The following is a 22,740-nucleotide window of genomic DNA, read 5'->3' on the forward strand; positions in this document are numbered from 1 at the left end:
ACCTTTTTGACCGCAGGGCCCAGGTTCTTAACTAGTAGACTAGATTATAGTAAACTGAAATCTGATGCTCAAGCTGTACTTTTGATTGCAATGAACTTTTCATGAAAATCTTTAACTGTCAAATAGAGTCCAAATCTAAACTATTTTGCTTCTGGAGGTATGCATTTTTTACCAGTCATGCCAATTAAAATTTAACTTCTTTAATTTTAGCCTACAGTTTCAGGATTTGTGATAATTTAAGGTGATATGTAGAATTAAAAAGCTAGAAGTGCATCTTTATTTGAGCTCTTACCATCGACATTCAAGTAAGATATTGGTGGGTATGGGGAATGACAGAATTGAATTTTATGTTATCGAGTAGGCAGGGGATCATGAAACTTTCTGTAAAGCACCGGATAGTAAATATAGTAAATGGCTTTGGGAGCCGTATGGTCTCTGTTGTAACTACGCAACTCTTCTAAAGTAGCCATAGACAGTATGTAAACAACAGCGTTACTGTGTTTCAGAAAGAGGCAGCAGCCTGGATTTGGCACATTTGTCCACTTCTTGTAATTTTTGCAAGAAAAGGATAAGATTTGTTTATGATAATATATTGTTTATGCAGAGTGGAAGTTTTCCTTTGTAAACTGTATTGGCAAAAAAAGTTTACCCAAAAAGATAGCAATAGTATAAAGGAGAATGGGAAGCTAATGGTACCTAATAGTAAAGAATACTTTTTCAGCATTTCTATGACTACTTTAATTACCTCATAAATACTTGATAATTACAGAATATACTTATTTACTCATTTCTTAGCATTACCATTTTTTTATCTTGAAAAAACAATTCTACAGTTTTCACTGGCATTTTCACTAATTCTGATAAACTTTCTTTATCATAACTTGGGAAGGATTATTGTAAAAAGGTATGATGCATAACTGGGTGACGATTTTATTTTATTTGAATTTATTTTGAAAAATAATATCAGCAGGTAGACCAGATCAAGGCTTGTTGTGTAAATATATACATGTAGTTGAATTGTAGGTTCAGAAGTGGAGTACTCTACAGCCAGCTTTCAGTGTCACATTTTATAGATTGCTTATTACAAGTAGTTTTGACCCTACAGATGCCTTCTAGTGCCACAAAACATTATTAAGTGTAAGTCATTTGTGATATTGACTAATGGTGGTATGTTGGATGTTGAACCTAATACATACTTTTTATTCTTATTCTCAGAGATTCGTCAGCGACCTGCAGCTCAAAGAAACCTTTCTCCAGCACCAGCAGGCTCTAGCCAGGGCTCTCCCTGCAAAGTTCCAGTATCTCCTGGACCACCAAAGGACACTTCGGCCCCTGGTGGACCCCCAGAAAGAACTGTTATTCCAGCCCTATCGTCAAATGTGTTACCAAGACGTTTTGGATCCCCTGCTACTTCAGTGCCTGGAATGGGTAAACAGAGCACTTAATGTTATTTACAGTTTATATTGTTTTCTCTGGTTACCAATAAAACGGACCATTTTCAGACAGTATGGAAATGGCATTTCATTTGGAAATAGCAGAGCAGTTATCTGATTAAGCAGGAGTTCCATATTCAATTAGCCATAACTCTTTACAGCTGGCACCTTGTGATACTGAAACCTATTTCTTGAGCTCATTTAACTGTTATGGCTTCTTTGTTTAAATGGCAATAAACTTTGTAGTATTCTGTAGTCAACAGTATAGCATATCTTTTTATATTCAGCTTTAGAATGGTCCCAGATTTATATAAAATGACGATAGAAGAGAACATTTTTGGAATATATTCGTGCTTTTTGCTAGCCCCTTCATATATATTTTTAAATATGACAATTACTTAACATATTTCAGGAAGAATATTCATGCATTGTGGTGTATAATACTACTAATGTTAATGTGGGCTTGGTAGATTTTTCTTTTTTTAAGCCATAGAACCTTAGTATCTTCTGACAGATACTTTAACATAAAGTTCTATTGAATTAATAACAATAATTCAATAGAATTACTACTATTACCCTTTACTAGTATTTCATTTCTTTGGACTCTCTTTTTCAGTGCTGTAGATCTCTAGGGGAAGACCCCATTTTTGGAGTGTAATAGATTATATTACCCTGCAGCTTTCTTTTGGAGTGTGATTGGGACACGGAAGTCCACTATATCAGCAGATCACATTAGTTTATGTAGATTTCCATGTCTGATTATTGAATATGATAGTAAATTATTTATTTTATTTTAGAATATTTAATTTTAATTTAGATTACTTTCATATTTCATGACTAATTACATATAATTTATAATGATTTTGAGGCTAGTTAGTAGTTGATATCAGGTATTCAGGGCACTTATGTAATAAAATCAATAAGCAATCTAAATGTTACTAATGCAGTAGACTTTTTTTCCTGCTTTTTCTTCAAAAAAAGCAGCATAAGATTTTAGAAAACTAGAAAACTATTAATTTATAAATACATTAAGAAAGCTAGCTACAAATGAAATGAATACAAAACATAACTTTTAATTATTGGTTATTGAAAAAATACTTTTAAACTTGACATATAATGATGTCACTCAAGGCAGCCATATATTTTGTGAAGTTGAGTAAATTAAAGTGATTGAAAATTATTCATCTTTCAGTTGTTATCTAGTTGATCCAAGATACCCATATTTGTAAAGTAAAGCTCTCAGTTGTTTAATGAAAGAACATTTTTTGTGAGAATGCATGAGTTATATACATTTGTATAACTAGTTTTAAAGAAATTAAAGTTTAGCAATTTATATAAAATAATAAAAATTACATACTAGCACATGTAAGAACAGGATTATAGCAGGAGCAATGGCCTACCATTTCATGATCATGTAAATATAACATATTTTACTGAAGTTTTTAATTAGTTTCTGTGTAAAAGACTTTGTATTTAAGTTGTACATTGCCAAAAGTATGAATGAGTTAAGTGATTTCTTACAGCGAAGATTAATAATTCATATTTTCATTATGCCATATTTGTGGAAGAGAATCAATTTAATGTGTATTACCACAGGGCTCCCATATGTTTGGAAATTAATAACCAGCAGGTACTTGATAATTTGCCAAGCTGTGTAAAAATGACCAGTACTCCTACAATGATTGCTCTTGATGTTTTTATTAATTACTGTTACCCATAACAGCATGAGTACAAAGATGTGTTATTTTAAAAGTTATTAGTATGCAAGGGAGTTAAGATAGTTTTATGAAATCTGTTGTTTTATTTATCCAGATTCCTTTCTGGACATTTTCATTTTAAACATGTAGAAGTAAAATACTCCAGCAAAAGTTAAGTTGGCTTAAATGCTTTCAAAATCTAATTTGGCATGTTTATTCAAGTTGAAAATTTGGTAATGAGGGATGACACTTAATGTCTACATTCAAGTTAATGTTTTGATGATAATGATTGAATGTTGTTAGTACGACTATACCAATAACTGATGAAATCTGAAAAATGTACTTGATTTGTAATACTAAAAACTTATTCTAGAACCTAAATTTCATTTACTAGCTATAATTCTACATCATTTGCCTTTTTAAAGATGGTAACAACCTTTAGATTTGTGATTATTTACAAAGCAAATCTCTTTCTTATCTTTTAACATATTAATATCATATTACTGCCCTAAAGCCATTTTTTAATGCTTTAAAGTATTTGTCACAGCCATTTTGAAAACCCTTTATGCATGTATTGCAGGGTTTATTCCAACAAGACCGCATTTTGTTTCAAAGTCTTCTACGAGGTCTCCACGTAACCTCCATTGCTGCCTATCTTACTCTTATCTGGCCTTGTTTTACAAAGGCAAACATCACATCTCATTTATTTTATTCTCTCACTTTCTTCTCAGTGCCTTCTGTGTAGTCTCTCAGTTCAGAGTATCTCCTGCACACAGTTCGGTTTCAGTTTTCAGAGACTGTGAACAATTCATAAAGTTTGAATGTGCAATCTTTGTTTTTGTTGCTACTGTTTTTATATGATGTAATCATTAACTAAATTCTGGGTTATTCCTCCACTCCCCATTCTCCATTCATCTCCTCTGATACTGGCTAATTTATTACATGAACACAATGTATCTCTTTATTTATTTAGATCTTCTCTAGTTTCTCTCAACAATGTTTTGCAGTGTTCAGTATATAGGTTTTGCACCTTTTGGGGTTAAACGTACATCTAATTTTTTCATGTTTTTATCATATTTTAAATGATATTTTATTAACTATTTCCATTGTTCATTGCTAACAGATATAGAAATAGAGTTGATTTTTGTATATTGATCTTGTATCCTGTAATATTGCTAAACTCACTTGTTAGTGCTGATAGCTTTTTTTTCTTATAGATTCCATAGTATTTTCTACATAGGCTGTCAGATTGTAAGTAAGGACAATTTTACTTCTTCTTTTAAAATCTGGATTCCTTTCATTTCTTTTTCTTGCCTTATTATACTACCTAGAACCTTTAGTGCAGTGTTAAATAGAAGTGGTGAGAGCAGACATCCTTGCCTTATTGCTGATCTTAGGAGGAGAGCATTTACTTTTTCTTCATTCAGCCTGATGTAAGCTATAGGGTTTTTTTTTTAATAGATACCCTTTGTCAGATTGAGGAAGTACTCTTCCAATGCTAGTTACAAAGGTTTTTATCAGTAAAAGATGATGGATTTTGTCAAATGCTTTTTCTGCATCTATTGAGATGCTCATGTAGGGTTTTAGTTTGTTTTTTTGTTTTAACATCACTGTTTTAACATTCACTGTTTCATATGGTGAAATACACTGATTGATTTTTTTAAAATAAATTTATTTATTTATTTTTGGCTGCGTTGGGTCTTTGTTGCTGTGCGTGGGCTTTCTCTAGTTGCGGCAAGCGAGGGCTACTCTTCATTGCAGTGTATGGGCTTCTCATTGTGGTGGTTTCTCTTGCTGTGGAGCACAGGCTCTAGGGACAGGGGCTTTAGTAGTTGTGGCATGCAGGCTCTAGAGTGCAGGCTCAGTAGTTGTGGCACATGGGCTTAGTTGCTCTGTGGCATGTGGGATCTTCCCAGACCAGGGATCGAATCCATGTCCCCTCCATTGGCAGGTGGATTCTTAATCACTGCTCCACCAGGGAAGTCCCTGATTGTTTTTTGTTTGTTTGTTTGTTTTGTTTTTTGCAGTACGCGGGCCTCTCACTGCCGTGGCCTCTCCCGTCATGGAGCACAGGCTCCGGACGCGCAGGCTCAGCGGCCATGGCCCACGGGCCCAGCCGCTCCACGGCATGCGGGATCCTCCCGGACTGGAGCACGAACCCGTGCCCCCTGCATCGGCAAGCAGGCTCCCAACCACTGCGCCACCAGGGAAGCCCCCTTATTGGTTTTTTTAACATTGATTTTTAGATGTTAAACCACTAGCTTTCCTGAGGTAAATTTCACTTGGTCATGATGTTTTATTATTTTATATATATTGTTGGGTTCAATTTGCTAAAATTTCGTTAGAAATATTTACATCAATTTTCCTTAGGGATATTGGTCTGTAGTTTTGTTTTTGTTTTTTCTTGTAATTTTTTTTTCTGGTTTTGCTATCAGAGTAATGCTGGCCTCACTATGAGAAGGTATTTTCTCATCTTTAATTTTATGGACAAGTTTGTGTAGAAATGGTATTATTTCTTTCTTCGAATTTTATTTTTTAATAGAGCAGGTTCTATTAGTTACCTGTTTTATACATATTAGTGTGTATATGTCAATCCCAATCTCCCAATTCATCACACCCCCCTCCCACACACCGGCTTTCCCCCCTTGGTGTCCATACATTTGTTGTGTACATTTGTGTCTTTATTTCTGCCATGCAAACCAGTTCATCTGTACCATTTTGCTAGATTCCACATACATACGTTAATATACGATACTTGTTTTTCTTTTTCTGACTTACTTCACTCTGTATAACAGTCTCTAGGTCCATCCACGTCTCTACAAATGACCAAATTGTGTTCCTTTTTATGGCTGATATTCCATTCTATATATGTACCACATCTTCTTTATCCATTTGTCTGTCAGTGGGCATTTAGGTACTTCCATGACCTGGCTATTGTAAATAGTGCTGCAGTGAACATTGGGGTGCATGTATCTTTTTGAGTTACGGTTTTCTCTGGGTATATGCCCAATAGTGGGATTGCTGGGTCATATGGTAATTCTGTTTTTAGTTTTTTAAGGAACCTCCGTACTGTTCTCCATAGTGGCTGTATCGATTTACATTCCCACCAGCAGTGCAAGAGGGTTCCCTTTTCTCCACACCCTCTCCAGCATTTGTTGTTTGTAGATTTTCTGATGATGCCCATTCTAACTGGTGTGAGGTGATACCTCATTGTAGTTTTGATTTGCATTTCTCTAATAATTAGTGATGTTGAGCAGCTTTTCATGTGCTACTTGGCCATCTGTATGTCATCTTTGGAGAAATGTCTATCTGGTCTTTTGCCCATTTTTTTATTGGGTTGTTTGTTTTTTGTAATATTGAGCTGCATGAGCTGTTTATATATTTTGGAGATTAATCCTTTGTCTGTTGATTCGTTTGCAAATATTTTCTCCCATTCTGAAGGTTGTCTTTTCATCTTGTTTTGTAGTTTCCTTTGCTTTGCAAAAACTTTTAAGTTTCATTAAGTCCCATTTGTGTATTTTTGTTTTTATTTCCATTACTCTAGGAGGTGGATCAAAAAAGATCTTGCTGTGATTTATGTCATAGAGTATTCTTCCTATGTTTTCCTGTAAGAGTTTTATAGTCTCTGGTCTTATATTGAGGTCTCTAATCCATTTTGAGTTTATTTTTGTGTATGGTGTTAAGGAGTATTCTAATTTCATTCTTTTACATGTAGCTGTCTTGTTTTCCCAGCACCACTTATTGAAGAGACTGTCTTTTCTCCATTGTATATTCCTGCCTTCTTTATCAAAAATAAGGTGACCATATGTGCGTGGGGTTTATCTCTGGGCTTTCTATCTTGTTCCATTGATCTATGTTTCTGTTTTTGTGCCAGTACCATATTGTCTTGATTACTGTAGCTTTGTAGTATAGTCTGAAGTCAGGGAGTCTGATTCCTCCAGCTCCGTTTTATTCCCTCATGACTGCTTTGGCTATTCGGGGTCTTTTGTGTCTCCGTACAAATTTTAAGATGATTTATTCTTGTTCTGTAAAAAATGCCATTGGTAATTTGATAGGGATTTCATTGAATATGTAGATGGCTTTGAGGAGTATAGTCATTTTCACAATATTGATTCTTCCAATCCAAAAACATAGTATATCTCTCCATCTGTTGGTATCATCTTTAATTTCTTTCATCAGTGTCTTATAGTTTTCTGCATACAGGTCTTTTGTCTCCCTAGGTAGGTTTATTCCTAGGTATTTTATTCTTTTTGTTGTAGTGGTAAATGGGAGTGTTTCCTTAATTTCTCTTTCAGATTTTCCATCATTAGTATATAGGAATGCAAGAGATTTCTGTGCATTAACTTTGTATCCTGCAACTTTATGAAATTCATTGATTAGCTCTAGGAGTTTTCTGGTGGCATCCTTAGGATTCTCTAGGTATAGTATCATGTCATCTTCAAACAGTGACACTTTTACTTCTTCTTTTCCAGTTTGTATTCCTTTTATTTCTTTTTCTTCTCTGGTTTCCATAGCTAGGACTTCCAAAACTATGTTGAATGATAGTGGCAAGAGTGGACATCCTTGTCTTGTTCCTGATCTTAGAGGAAATGCTTTCAGTTTTTCACCATTGAGAATGATGTTTGCTGTGGGTTTGTCGTATACGGCCTTTATTATGTTGAGGTACGTTCCCTCTGTGCCCACTTTCTGGAGAGTTTTTATCATAAATGGGTGTTGAATTTTGTCGAAAGCATTCTCTGCATCTATTGCAATGATCATATGGTTTTTATTCTTCAATTTGTTAATATGGTGTATCACATTGATTGATTTGCGTATATTGAAGAATCCTTGCATTCTTTGGGTAAACCCCAGTTGATCATGGTGTATGATCCTTTTAATGTGCTATTGGATTCTGTTTGCTAGTATTTTGTTTGAGGATTTTTGCATCTATGCTTATCGTTGATATTGGCCTGTAGTTTTCTTTCCTTGTGACATCTTTGTCTGGTTTTGGTATCAGGGTGATGGTGGCCTCATAGAATGAGTTTGGGAGTGTTCCTTCCTCTGAAAATTTTTGGAAGAGTTTGAGAAGGATGGGTGTTAGCTCTTCTCTAAATGTTTGATAGAACTCACCTGTGAAGCCATCTGGTCCTGGACTTTTGTTTGTTGGAAGATTTTATATCACAGTTTCAATTTCATTACTTGTGATTGGTCTGTTCATATTTTCTATTTCTTCCTGGTTCAGTCTTGGAAGGTTATACCTTTTTAAGAAATTGTCAGTTTCTTCCCGGTTGTCCATTTTATTGGCACAGAGTTGCTTATAGTTGTCTCTTAGGATGCTTTGTATTTCTGCAGTGTCTGTTGTAACTTCTCCTTTTTCATTTCTAATTTTATTGATTTGAGTCCTCTCCCTCTTTTGCTTGATGAGTCTGGCTAATGGTTTATCAATTTTGTTTATCTTCTCAAAGAATGAGCTTTTAGTTTTATTGATCTTTGCTGTTGTTTTCTTTGTTTCTATATCATTTATTTCTGCTCTGATCTTCATGATTTCTTTCCTTGTAGTAACTGTGGGTTTTGTTTGTTCTTCTTACTCTAGTTACTTTAGTTGTAAGGTTAGATTGTTTATTTGAGATTTTTCTTGTTTCTTGAGGGAGCATTGTATTGCTATAACCTTCCCTCTTAGAACTGCTTTTGCTGCATGCCATAGGTTTTGGATCATCGTGTTTTCATTGTCATTTGTCTCTAGGTATTTTTTGATTTTCTCTTTGCTTTCTTCAGTGATCTCTTGGTTATTTAGTAATGTATTGTTACTCCATGTGTCTGTGTTTTTTATGTTTTTTCCCCTTTAATTGATTTCTAATCTCATAGCGTTGTGGTCAGAAAAGATACTTGATATAATTCCAATTTTCTTAAATTTACCAAGGCTTGATTTGTGACCCAAGATGTGATCTATCCTGGAGAATGTTCCATGTGCATTTGAGAAGAAAGTGTAATCTGCTGTTTTTGGATGGAATGTCCTATAAATATCAATTAAATCTATCTGGTCTATTGTGTCATTTAAAGCTTGTGTTTCCTTATTAATTTTTTGTCTGGATGATCTTTCCTTTGGTGTAAATAAGGTGTTAAAGTCCCCCACTATTACTGTGTTATTGTCGATTTCCTCTTTTAGAGCTGTTAGCATTTGCCTTATATATTGAGGTGCTCCTATGTTGGGTGCATATACATTTATAATTGTTATATCTTCTTCTTGGATTGATCCCTTTCGTAGTGTCCTTCCTTGTCTCTTGTAACATTCTTTATTTAAAGTCTATTTTATCTGATATGAGTATCGCTACTACAGCTTTCTTTTGATTTCCATTTGCATTGAATATCTTTTTCCATCCCCTCGCTTTCAGTCTGTTTGTGTCCCTAGGTCTGAAGTGGGTCTCTTGTAGACAGCATATATACGGGTCTTGTTTTTGTGTCCCTTCAGCAAGCCTGTGTCTTTTGGTTGGAACATTTAATCCATTCACATTTAAGGTAATTATTGATATGTATGTTCCTATTACCATTTTCTTAATTGTTTTGGGTTTGTTTTTGTAGGTCCTTTTCTTCTCTTGTGTTTCCCACTTAGGCAAGTTCCTCTGGCATTTGTTTTAGCTCTGGTTTGGTGGTGCTGAACTCTCTTAGCTTTTGCTTGTCTGTAAAGTTTTTGATTTCTCAGTTGAATCTGAATGAGATCCTTGCCTGATAGAATAATCTTTGTTGTAGGTTCTTCCCTTTAATCACTTTAAATACATCATGCCACTGCCTTCTGGCTTGTAGGGTTTCTGCTGAGAAATCAGCTGTTAACCTTATGGGAGTTCCCTTGTATGTTATTTGTCATTTTTGCCTTGTTGCTTTTAAGAATTTTTCTTTGTCTTTAGTTTTTGTCAATTTGATTACTATGTGTATTGGCATGTTTCTCCTTGGATTTTTCCTGTATGGGACTCTCTGCACTTCCTGGACATGGGTGGCTATTTCCTTTCCCATTTTAGTGACGTTTCCAACTGTAATCTCTTCAGATATTTTTTCGCATCCTTTCTCTCTCTCTTCTTTTTCTGGGACCCCTATAATGCGAGTATTGGTGTGTTTAATGTTGTCCCAGGGGGTCCCTTAGGCTGTCTTCATTTCTTTTCATTTTTTTTTCTTTATTCTGTTCTGTGGCAGTGAATTCCACCGTTCTCTCTTCCAGGTCACTTATCTGTTCTTCTGCCTCAGTTATTCTGCTATTGATTCCTTCCATTGTATTTTTCATTTCAGTTATTGTATTGTTCATCTCTGTTTGTTTGTTCTTTAATTATTCTAGGTCTTTGTTAAACATTTCTTTCATCTTCTGAGTCTTTGCCTCCATTCTTTTTCTGAGGTCCTGGATCATCTTCGCTATCATTATTCTGAATTATTTTTCTGGATGGTTGCCTATCTCCACTTTATTTAATTGTTTTTCTGGGGTTTTATTTTGTTCCTTCATCTGGTACATAGTCCTCTGCCTTTTCATTTTGTCTTTCTGTGAATTTGGTTTTTGTTCCACAGGCTGCAGGACTGTAGTTCTTCTTGCTTCTTCTGTCTGTCCTGTGGTCTGGTATTATTTCTTAATAATAAATTAAAATTTTACAGGTTAAAGTACCTGGGCTTGGTGTTTTCTTTGTGGAAGGTTTTTTTTTGCAACTAAAAATTCAGTTTTTTAAAGGGAAAACTACAGACTAATATCCCTCATGAACATGGATGCAAAAATTCTTAACAAAATTTTAACAAATTAAATAGTTATCTAATTGTTGTTGAGTGAGTTGTGGTAGTTTGGTAGTCTTTCGAGGAATTTATTTCATCTAACTTATAGAATTTATTGGCATAAAGTTATTCGTAATATACCCTTCTTATTCTTTTAATATCTTCACTATCTCGATTTATGTCATTTGTCTCATTTTGTTTTTTATAAATTTATTTATTTATTTATTCATTTATTTATTTTTGGCTGCATTGCGTCTTCGTTGCTATGCACAAGCTTTCTCTAGTTTCAGCAAGTGGGGGCTGCTCTTCGTTGCAGTGTGAAGGCTCCTCACTGCAGTGGCTTTCTTGTTGTGTAGCATGGGCTTTTAGGTGCCTGGGCTTCGGTAGTTGTGGCACATGGGCTCAGTAGTTTTGGCTCGCGTGCTCTAGACCGCAGGCTCAGTAGTTGGGACTCACGAGCTTAGTTGCTTCTTGGCATGTGGGATCTTCCTGGTTCAGGACTCGAACCTGTGGCCCCTGCATTGTCAGATGGATTCATAACCACTGCGCCACCAGGGAAGTCTGTCTCATTCTTAACGTTAGTATTTTGTATCTTCCTTTTTTTTTTCCCTGATTAGTCTGGCTAGAGGTTTATCAATGCAATTGGTCTTCTGAAAGAGCTAGCTTTTCTCTATTATTTTTGTATTTCTTCTTTTATTAATTCCCTCTCTGATCTTTATTATTTCCTTTATTCTGTTTACTTCAGGTTTCATTTGCTGTTTCCTTTGTGGTTCTTAAGGTGGAAGCTGAATTCATGGATTTTAGGCCTATCCTGTTTTGTAGGTGTTTAGTGGTATAGTGTTTAGTGTTATAAATTTTCCTCTAAGTATTGCTTTAGGTGCATGTCATAAATTTGACATGTTTTTTTGTTTGTTTTCATTCAGTTAAAAATGCTTTCTAATTTCTTTTTTGATTTTTCTTTAAAGCCTGGATTTTTTATATGTCTATTATTTAGTCTCCAAAAATTTGGATATTTTCATGATGTCTTTTTGTTGCTGGTTTCTAATTTAATTCTGTTATCAGAAAACATACTTTGTATTATTGAACCTTCTTAAATGTATTGAGACTTGTTTTATACCTCATACTATCATTTGTCTTGGTGTATGTTTTATGTTCACTTGAAAGGAATATATATTCTGTTCCTGTTGGATAGAATGGCTATAAATGTCAATTAGGTCAAGTTGGTAGTAGATAGTATTCTATGTCATCAATGATTTTCTGTCTGTTTGTTCTGTCAATTATTGAGAGAATGCTGTTGAAATCTCTGACTATAATTGTGTCTTTGTTTCTTTTTGTAGTTCTGTTAGTTTTTGAAACTCTGTTATGATGCACATATATGTTTAGGATTATTATGTCTTCTTGATGAATTGACTCCTTGTCATTATGAAATTACCCTTTTTATCCCTGATTATATTCTTTGCTCCTGAATCTACTCTGATTGCTATTAATACAAGTGCTCCAGGTTTCTTTTAATTAGTGTTAGTGTATTTATATATTTTTCCTGTCATTTACTTTTAACCTGTTTGTGTCCTTATATTTAAAATGGGGTTTTTGTAAGCGGCATCTATTGGGTCTTGCTTTTTTATCCATTCTGACAATATTTGCCTTATAGTGAGGATGTTCAGGCCACATAAATTTAATGTAATGATTAGTATGTTTAGGTTTGAGTTTAAATCTTTTATTGTGCTATTTTTTTTCCTATTTGTCCCATCTGTTCTGCTACCTTTCTCCTGTTTTCTGCCTTCTTGTGGGTTGAGTGTCTTTTATGATTCCATTTAATTCTTTTTGTTGCCTTATCAGCTATACTGCTTTTTTGTTTTTGTTATTTTAGCAGGTATTTTAGAGTTTGCAGTATGTATCTTTAATTTGTCATAGTTCATCTCAAGTAATATGATACCCGTTCTCACATAGTTTACGAATCAAGCTACAGTGTACTTATGTTTCTCTTCTTCTGGCCTTTGTGCTATTGTTGTCATACATTTTGCTTATATATGTATTATAAACCCCAGAAGAAATTACAGATATCCCCCACATTTTGAAAGTTCACTTTACACCACTTTGCTTTTATGAAAGACCTACATTAGTACCTGTTTTCACTAACTGAAAGAAATCGGAAGACGGTTTTCGCTTTTACAAAAAAAGGTGGAAAGCAAAAATAGCGTTTAGCGTTTGTTTTGCAGTGAGCTGTTATAGAGGCAGCGCACATCCTGAGCAGCAAGAGTGGCACCGCCAAGCTACTTCCCTGGGAACTACACTCAGCATCTCAGCATCAAGCCGCCATAGCTTTGAACTTTGTCTGTGAACATCTGTGTTTTATCTCAATTTATTTTGTGCATCCATTAGCAAGATGTATCCTAAGGTAATTGCTTCTTCACTTTATGCCATTTTGGCTTACAAAAGCTTTCATGGGAAATTTTGGACAGGAAGGGAAATCATGTATTACTTTTTCGTTAAGCCACTGATTATTTTTTAAAGTGATTTAAATAATAAATTTTATGTATTTACCCACATGGTAACCATTTCAGGTACTCCTCTTTCTTTTGTGTAGATCCAGCTTTCTGTCTGATGTCATTTTTCTTCTGCCTGAAGGATTTCTTTTAACATTTCTTGTAGTACAGTTCTGCTAGTGATGAATTCTTTCAGTTTTGTATGTCCAAAAAACGCCTTCATTTTGCCTTCATTTTTAAAAGATGTTTTCATTAATACAGAGTTCTAATTTGATAGTTTTTCTTTCAGAACTTTAAAGATACTGTTTCACTGTCTTCTGGCTTGCTTATATTCTGATGAGAAATCTGTCATTCTTATCTCTGTTTCTCTGTATATAATGTATCTTTTTCTGACTGGTTTTTTTTTTTTCCGGTACGCGGGCCTCTCACTGTTGTGGCCTCTCCCATTGCGGAGCACCGGCTCCAGACACAAAGGCCCAGCGGCCATGGCTCACGGGCCCAGCCGCTCCGCGGCATGTGGGATCTTCCTGGACCAGGGCACGAACCCATGTCCCCTGCATCGGCAGGTGGACTCTCAACCACTGCGCCACAGCTGACTGCTTTTAAGATTTTCCCTCTATCACTGGTTTTAAGCAGTTTGAGTATGCTGTGCCTTGGCACAATATTATTTATATTTCTTGTGCTTAGGGCTTGTTGATATTCTTGGGTCTGTGTGTTTGTTTACAGTTTTCGTCCAATTTGGAAAAGCTTTATGCATTATTTCTTCTAATATATTTTTCTTTCCCTCTCTCTCCTCTTCTAAACTTCAGTTATATGTATACTAGGTGCTTGAAGTTGTTCCACGGCTCACTGATGATTTGTTCACTTAAAAATCTTTTTAGACTTTGTGTTTCATTTTGTATGGTTTCTGTTGCTCTGTCTTGAAGTTTACTAATTTTTTCTTGTAATGTCCAAACTGCTATTCATTTCATCTGTGGATTTTTAAATCAAGATATTATAGATTTCACCTGTAGAGATTCAATTTGGATCTTTTAAATTTTTTTCATGTCTCTACTTAACATATTAAGTCTTTCCTCTGGATTCTCAAGCATATGGAATATAGTCATAATAAGTGTTTTAGTATATTTGTCTATTAATGGTGTCATCTTTGTCATTTCTGGGTCACTTTTGATTGATTTTTCTCATATGGGTTGTATTTTCCTGCTAATTTGCATGTCTAATACTTTTTTATCTGATGTCAGACATTGTAGATCTAACCTTATTGGGTACAGGATGTTTTCATATTCCTATACAAAGCTCCTCTGAATACTTACCTGATGACCTGTGAGTTATGAAGTTTTCCACCCTGGCTGGTGGGAACATGTGATATTTTTGATCCCATGTGAGCACTGGTAGCTTTAGTATTTTGGGGCAGTTATTTCTCTGTCCTCAGGTAGTCTTCCTCATAGGCATCCTGGGCAGATCTTTGGTGTTCTTGCTCTGTGCATTCTCTCCTCTCTGGTACTCTTTCCAGTGAACTCAACCTGTCTTGGCCTCCCCAGAGTTCCAGCTTTATCTCCTCAACTCAAGGAGACTGATGAACTTCACCTGGATTTACCCTGCCTGAGTTGCTACCTGGAAACTCTCTCCAGGCAACAGGTTGGGGGCAGTTGGCTGTTGGGAGTTGGCAGTGGGCTCATCTTAATTTGCTTTTTGTCTTTCAGGGATCTTTATCTTACATTGCCTGATATCCAGTGTCTTTAAGACCATTGCATCATATATTTTACACAGTATTTTAGTTGTTTTAGGTGGGAAGATTAAATCTGACCCTGGTTATTCTATTGTGGTACAAAGTGGAAGTCCCCTAGTTTATTATTACATAAACTTTTAAGAGTCTGAGCATTTTAAAAATTAATTTGTACAGAACTCAACATAGCTTTATTCCTTAATAGATTATGTTCCTGGTTCTAATATAGCACATGTATAAATATATTTTTTGTAGTGCAGTATTTTCAATGAAAATTTGAACACAGAGGTTAATAACAATATTATTTTTGTTTTGTTAAAATCATTTAAAAGTTCTGACAAGCATAGGTAGTTTTTGGCAACTGAATTAAAGTTTAAATGTATTTTATACATATAAGTTATATATATATTTATTTATTTACTAGGTCTTCATCCTCCTGGTCCACCTTTAGCAAGACCTATTCTGCCCCGAGAACGAGGTGCTCTGGATAGAATTGTTGAATATTTAGTTGGTGATGGTCCACAGAACAGGTAATGTTTACTAGGGTGGTAGAAAAATGAAAATGAAGAAAAGCTTATTGGTTAGGGTATGTGTGTGTGCACATGCACTAGATGTTCTACAACTTTGTGGTTCTTGTTTCCTGATTTTAGAATGTAATGGAGTATTTTATAGCCCTGCGAAAGAGTACATATTCAATTATTTTTCAGTAGTAGCTTAAAGTATCTAGATAAAACATTTAAAAATGTATTATATATAACAGAAAAAATATTGTAACTCTGCTATGTTATAACCATACTATAAGGTAATTTTTAGAGAAATTGAATCATTTCATTGACTCTTTTGAACTTGAAGAGCATGTAAATAGTGAAAAGTTGGTAGGTTGTAAGAAATGGAGTTTTACAATTGTGAGTACTGGACTTGATGGTGATAATTTTAATAACAGTGAGGATAATTTCATGTATTTGGCACTTACAGTTCCAAAATGCTTTTCCAGGTATTATCTTAATTAATCCTTATAATAACTCTAGGATTATAGGTATGATGTGAGCAGAGCAATTGTCATAGTATAGACTTTTAAGTAATTCTTAGGATATTCTTAGAGTAGATATTTGACAAGGTTATTGGTTAATATTATCGTTTTAATAAAGGGAGTAGAATTTAATGTTAATGTAAAAAATTATATGTTATTCAAAACAGATAGAATGTTGTTTGATAGGGCCAAGTATTTGTTAAGTACATATGCAGAGAACAGAGAGATTACATAAGTAGAAAATGCAGAAGATGTTTAAGTGTAACTGGGATAGATAGAGGAATCATGATGTATAGAAATTAACCTTTGGACTGGACTAAACAAGATTAAATTAATTTCTTTACTACAAGACATCTCAGAGGTTTTAATAATACTCACTGTGAATCTCTAAGAGGTTTCATCTTTTCCAGTCTTAATCTGACCACAGATTTGGGGTCGGTCATCCCCAGGAATATATGTTAGAAAACATTAAAATTTAAGTGTTCTGTTATCAAATATGTTTCTGCTTACTTAGTAAGAATATTTTCATTTGAGTGTTTCTTAGTTTATTTTTAATTTGATGTATAAATTGTATTTTAAAATAGTTGAAATTTTGACTGTTAGCATGTGTAAAGAGTATTGTTTATTGTTTTATAAGTAATATCTAATCTACTATGACATGTTTAGCTATATTAAATGCTATGTACTGTGTACTTCAGCTGTGATGGCTAAAGTAGCCTCTCCCATGGGTTTTATCTGCATTTGTAACTTTTCTATTCATTTTTCCTTTTGGTGTAGGTATGCCCTTATATGTCAGCAGTGTTTTTCTCACAATGGCATGGCTTTGAAAGAAGAATTTGAATACATTGGTAAGAATTATTTGGCAGTTAGATTTAAATGTTTTAAATATTTCATTCTATGCCAATTCCCATGTAATGCCATTTTATTTTAGGTACTACTCTTTATATGTTGTTCAGGCATATTGTAGAACAGAGCAAAGTAGGAAAGACAACTCAGGTTTTTTTCTTCGTACAGTATACAGTTGTTTTTTTTTTTTTTTTTTTTTTGCCATGCGGTACGGCATGTGAGATCTTAGTTCCCCAACCAGGGATCGAACCCACTTCCCCTGCATTGGAAGCACGGAGTCTTAACTACTGGACCGTCAGGGAAGTCCCTAGGCCAGTTCTTAAACTTCACTGTGCATCAGAATCACATGAAGAGCTTTTAAAAATTGTGATGCCCGAGTCCCACCTACAAATAATCTGCTTTAATTGATCTGGGATGGGGTCCAGGAATCAGCATTTTTTTTAAAGCTCCTCAGAATATTTTTATGTGCAGCTACTAGTACTTAAAAATATTGAACTAAATTAATTATGCTTCTCAAATATGACATACTACATTTTTTGGGTCAAGTGAGCAAAATTCTGGATTTTAAGATACCTAATTATTCCGGTGACTAGAAATGTAACTTCTGTAACACATTTAGATCATTATTAATATTGTTTTGCTATTAGTTAACCTGCTATGTAATTTATTACCTTTTCTGCTTTAAATTGATATTATAATTTTAATAATTAGAAAGTATGCTTTAAAATAAACTTTGGTTAGAACACCTGCCATAATATTATTAAAACCACGAGTAATTTCACAAGAGCTAAGTAACTTTTGAAGGTTTCTTTGACTGCTTGTAAAAGTAATCTTGAGAGTTACTTGATTAGTCCTTAAAATTTCTTTTGTTTTATGATTTTTGTTTTGTTTTTTTAAATTCTCTGCAGCTTTTCGTTGTGCCTACTGTTTTTTCTTGAATCCTGCAAGAAAAACCAGACCCCAGGCTCCAAGACTTCCAGAGTTTAGTTTTGAGAAGGGGCAGACTTTGGAAGGCTCAAGCACAGTTGGTTCCTTGCCCTCAGGAAGTGTGATTTCATCAGAGAACCAGATCAGTGAAGGTATGACTATGTTAATTAAAAAGTTTTGTCTCTTAATAATGTTTTAGACAAGAATGGATCAGATTTTGCAGCATGCGTATATCAGCTGTTGTTCTGATACTGTGGCCTCCTGTGCAACTGGTATGATGTGTTTCAGTTTTTTTTGTTTTTTTTGCTTTTTTTTGCGGTATGCGGGCCTCTCTCTGTTGTGGCCTCTCCCGTTGCGGAACACAGGCTCCAGACGTGCAGGTTCAGCGGCCATGGCTCACGGGCCCAGCCGCTCCGCCGCATCTTCCCGGACCGGGGCATGAACCCGTGTCCCCTGCATCGGCAGGCGGACTCTCAACCACTGCGCCACCAGGGAAGCCCCTGATGTGTTTCAGTTTTAAAATACAGGTTATATTGTGTTAAGCAGCATCTAGAAATAGCTAGGTAAATATTATTTATGGAGTTACCTCTTTTAATAACTGTTGGGACATTTCACTAGTAATGTTTTCATGGAATTATTTTTCAATTTACTTAAATGAAGCAGATTATGAGAATTATGAAACTACTACTCATAAGGGTAAATTTCTTACAAGCTTTGTAATTAACATTGATAAAAATAGGTTTGTGCCTACTATTTCAATGAATAGAAGTTACTCGAAAGCCAGAAACTTTGGGGTTGGAAAGTCAGCCTTACATTCTTTGGAAGACTATGTTGATAGGACTGGTGTTTCTTTGAAACAAACAATTTATTGAGGTCCACAAGATTTAACACTGATGATGAATGCCTTTGTTGTGAAACAACCTTATTTTACCGTTTTTTGTTTTTTTTTTTTTTTTTTTGCGGTACGCGGGCCTCTCTCTGTTGTGGCCTCTCCCGTTGCGGAGCAACAGGCTCCGGACGCGCAGGCTCAGCGGCCATGGCTCACGGGCGCAGCCGCTCCGCGGCATGTGGGATCTTCCCAGACCGGGGCACGAACCCGTGTTCCCTGCATCGGCAGGTGGACTCTCAACACTGCGCCACCAGGGAAGCCCAAAACAACCTTATTTTAGAGAAACTGAAGTTATCAAGATTCATTGAGTTTTAGAACTTATCTTTTAATTCTGTTTTAGGAATTCTTGAGGAAATTTCATGAAAAAATGGAAAAGATGAGATGGAAAATCTGACTATTAATGGCCAGCTATTTCTTGTTATTAATATTGAGTGAGGAGCTGCTTGTTAAGCAGCTCTGAATTATGAAGATTGCTAAAATTATGACAAAGGCCCTGATATTTTGGTGCTTTACCTGGTACAGAAAAAAAAATGCATATGGGAAGTTTAGTTCACATAGTTTAAGTAGTAGTTAGTATGCATCTTTTTAACTTCTTGAAATTATCAGTTATATATATTTGATTTCTTTATAAAAATCACTGAGTAGTAGAAAAAGTGCTTGAACGGAGAATAATATATGAGGCAGTGAATTTTCACATATCTAAAGTTTAGTATGAAACTTTGAGTATCTTTTTTTTTTTTTTTTAACTTCGAAGAATGGACCTAAAATATGTGTGTTGACTTGGGCTTGGCTTTTGGCTTACTAACAAATATCAAAATGAATTAGAATACAGATAGCCATGACAAGGCCTGTGTACTTCCAACACTGAATCAGTGCATTCGTCTTCTCCAAGTCTGCAACATCGACTCCAAACACAATATCAGATTTTTTCTTTTGCTTAAGTCATGCTCTGAGCTGCATGCTGTCACATGCAAATCATCTGCTTTGCCATTGCAAGCCTCTTGGAACTGAAAATTAAAGAATTCCGTACTGAAGATGCCTAGAGGAAAAATTGGAGTACTTTCCATGAGTAACCTTGCTTATGAAAGCTAAAGTGAATATTTGAAAGCCAATAGTTGGGACAAAAGAAAAGAAAAAACAGCCAACAAAATAGATATCTTGATAATGAGTCCCATACTTTATATCTTCTGCTAAGGTCAAGATGCACAGTTAGCAAAACAACACCCAGCTATACCTTTCCTTCTCATCTAATCTAGGAGGAGCAATACCCCAGATGTCTAATTTTCTGTCAGAAATCTCCGGAATGAAGTCTAACTGGCTCAGAGTCAACCCTAATAAGGTAACATTAATAGGTGAAGACATTGAGGCAGGGTCTGATAGTTCCACAGTGCTAGAAACGGAAGAGATTCCATTTGGTTAAGATAGTCTGTAGAGTAGTAACTTCTTCATTCTCCTGTTTGGATTCATCAAAATGGCTATTATGAGCACCTTTTTACTTCTTTGGCTTTCCAGAAGTCTGAAAATTTTTTCGAAGACTCCTGTCTCAACACTGTTGATATACAGTTATCAATTCCAAGCTGGATTCTATTAGTAAACGACAGGAAGTATTTCTGATGAACGGATGAAGCTGCATTCATTTGAACGCTGGTAGCATACCTTTATGATTAAATTGAACTATGAAGTAAGGAGCATATCATCTCAATCAGCTACTCTCTCTGCTGACAGCCAATGTGATTAAGGGCTTAGATTGCTGATTTCTACACTTTTGACGTAGAAACTTGAGGTCTGAAAGAAAAACTTCCCTGTTTTAATATTTATTTAACATTTTATTTAACATTTTAAAGTATTGAAATAGCTCCTTGAAATTGCATTACTGAATTTACAGATGGAACCAAAAGGTAACTTTCTTCCATCTGAATTTTTTTTCAAAAAATATTCCACAACCATTTATATAAATCTAGAGTTAATAGAAGAAACCTTTTTTTTTTTTTCAATTTATGATGCAAGACTTTGAAATTAAGTTTTATCTTGATCCTGCTACTGGAAGATTTTGCGTTTAGGATGAGGCACAAGGCTTTTGAAATTTTTGGACCACTCTTTAGAACAACATATGAAACCTTGGAAAGTTTTCATCAAAGAAGGAGACCTAGAAGAAATTCCTCCCATTAATTGCTCATTTGAATTCCTAGTATTTTTTCTAGAACTGTGTATACAGATGCTTTGGTAATAGACTACTAGAGAAAGCAAGATATTAGGATTGTCATTTTATCTAAAAGCATACTAGATGTGGTATGCCAAACTAATGAACTGGTTTTTGGTTCCTCAGTTTCTTTTACTGTGAAATGAATAGTACAGTAATATTTGAGTCTCTGCTAAGCCATGTTAAAGTGGGTTTATCAGTTTTGTTTTTTTCAAAAGTGTATTTTCCAAAATAACTGATACATAGCATTCTTTTTGTTAGATATGGTAATAATTAGAGTACAAGGTTTCTACACTTTTAGTATTTTAGTAAAGTGATTTGGAGTTAGCATGTTTGAAAAATGTTAATATCGTTTTCATTGTTCAGTTATATTTGGCTAGATCTTATGTAATTATTTTAGTAGAACATAGCTTTTATTCAACCTGAAATAACTTGCTAATAATAAAACTCATGGCATCTAATCAGTACTATCAAAAATAGTGATTAAAATTTATATAAGGTGAAATTTATCTTGATAATCTGATTTCTACTTTTCCTTTCTTTTAAGCAATATACTGTTACCATTAGGTTATGTTGAAGTAGGGAAAATTCTGTTTTTAGTATTGCTTATTATGATGCTCTAGGAAATTGAACTATTTGATAATATAAATTTTATTGAATTCTGTGTATTTATCAGATCAAAAAAACTTATACCTTTATTTATATTTAGCTATGTATAGCTTACTCAAGATGTAAACTTGCCTGTAGTATGGTTTTGCATGTTTGTTTTAGACATATAGATCTTTTAGCCTTTTGATTGCTTTTTCTAAAACACCTTCACCTAATAGTTTTACATTATTACTTAATAATGACATTCTAAAGTCTCATCTAATGGCTTTGTTCACCAATGGTAAATAATTACACAACATTCTGTGTGTTAAAGATAAGCTGTTTTTTCATAGGTGGTTATCATTTATTTGAATTTTGTTCGTTGAACCATTGAGTTTAGTTTTGGGATGAAATTCATGTCTTTGATCCTTAAATATAAGTTGGCCATTTTTCTTAAGGCAGAAAAATCTTGCAAAAACTGTTTGTTTAAAATCTGTGAGTTCAAAGACAAATTGGCCATCTTAATTTAACCAATTTCCTTTGGGTAAGTTTTATAGTCTATGCATATAGTAGGTACTGATGTGTTAGCAAGGCAAAAAAAAAAATTTTAAGTTATTGTAAAGAGGAATAAGAAGTAAGAATCTAAATCACTAAAATATGAGGGGTTTTGGAAGGCATAATCTAAATAGAATCATGTATTTTGCTGTGGAAGTTATGTGTTTCTTTTGGAGACATATGAAATTGTTTTGCTAGACCATTCTTTAATTTTCTTAGAAAGTTATTCTTTTAAGAGCTAGAATAAAAACCTAAAGGTAAGGTGATCTTCTTAGATGTTTTTGCATTTGTGTGGTTTACAGGTGAGGCAGTGGTATTCACTGTACAGTTACACTCAGTTTTACGAGTTTGAGCTCTGTCTAGCTGAACTGAAGCTTTGCCCAGACAAGTGGAAGCCAGTTGTTACAATTTTGTGGAAAAAGCTTCTCTCTCAAGGATATTGGGGTGGGAGTTGGGCAGGGGTAGGAGTCAGGTAAGGAGCAAATCCCTTGGGTAATTTTTGTTTTATCACATTGTGATCTATTGTTTTCTTGGCATTACAGATATCAAAGGTGATTTTTAAAATTTTCTTACAGATTGAATTAGGTCATTCATATAACTTGCATCAATTTTAGTCTTAACTGGTGCTACACAGGGAGAGA

General features: G+C 34.6%; 1 protein-coding gene across 2 annotated transcripts in view; it reads left to right on the top strand.

Annotated features, from left to right (window-relative positions):
* LNPK (lunapark, ER junction formation factor) overlaps positions 1 to 22,740 on the top strand; it is an 83,304-nt gene that overhangs the window by 56,099 nt on the left and 4,465 nt on the right. For both annotated transcript variants that reach the window (XM_030851384.2, XM_060302230.1), the window contains exons 9-12: positions 1,216 to 1,428; positions 15,489 to 15,594; positions 16,872 to 16,942; positions 17,849 to 18,019. In XM_030851384.2, coding sequence (XP_030707244.1) covers positions 1,216 to 1,428; positions 15,489 to 15,594; positions 16,872 to 16,942; positions 17,849 to 18,019 — 561 coding nt within the window. The remainder of the gene's footprint in view (positions 1 to 1,215; positions 1,429 to 15,488; positions 15,595 to 16,871; positions 16,943 to 17,848; positions 18,020 to 22,740) is intronic.

Source organism: Globicephala melas, chromosome 7, assembly GCF_963455315.2.
Source record: "Globicephala melas chromosome 7, mGloMel1.2, whole genome shotgun sequence".
Classification (NCBI taxonomy): Eukaryota; Metazoa; Chordata; class Mammalia; order Artiodactyla; family Delphinidae; genus Globicephala; species Globicephala melas.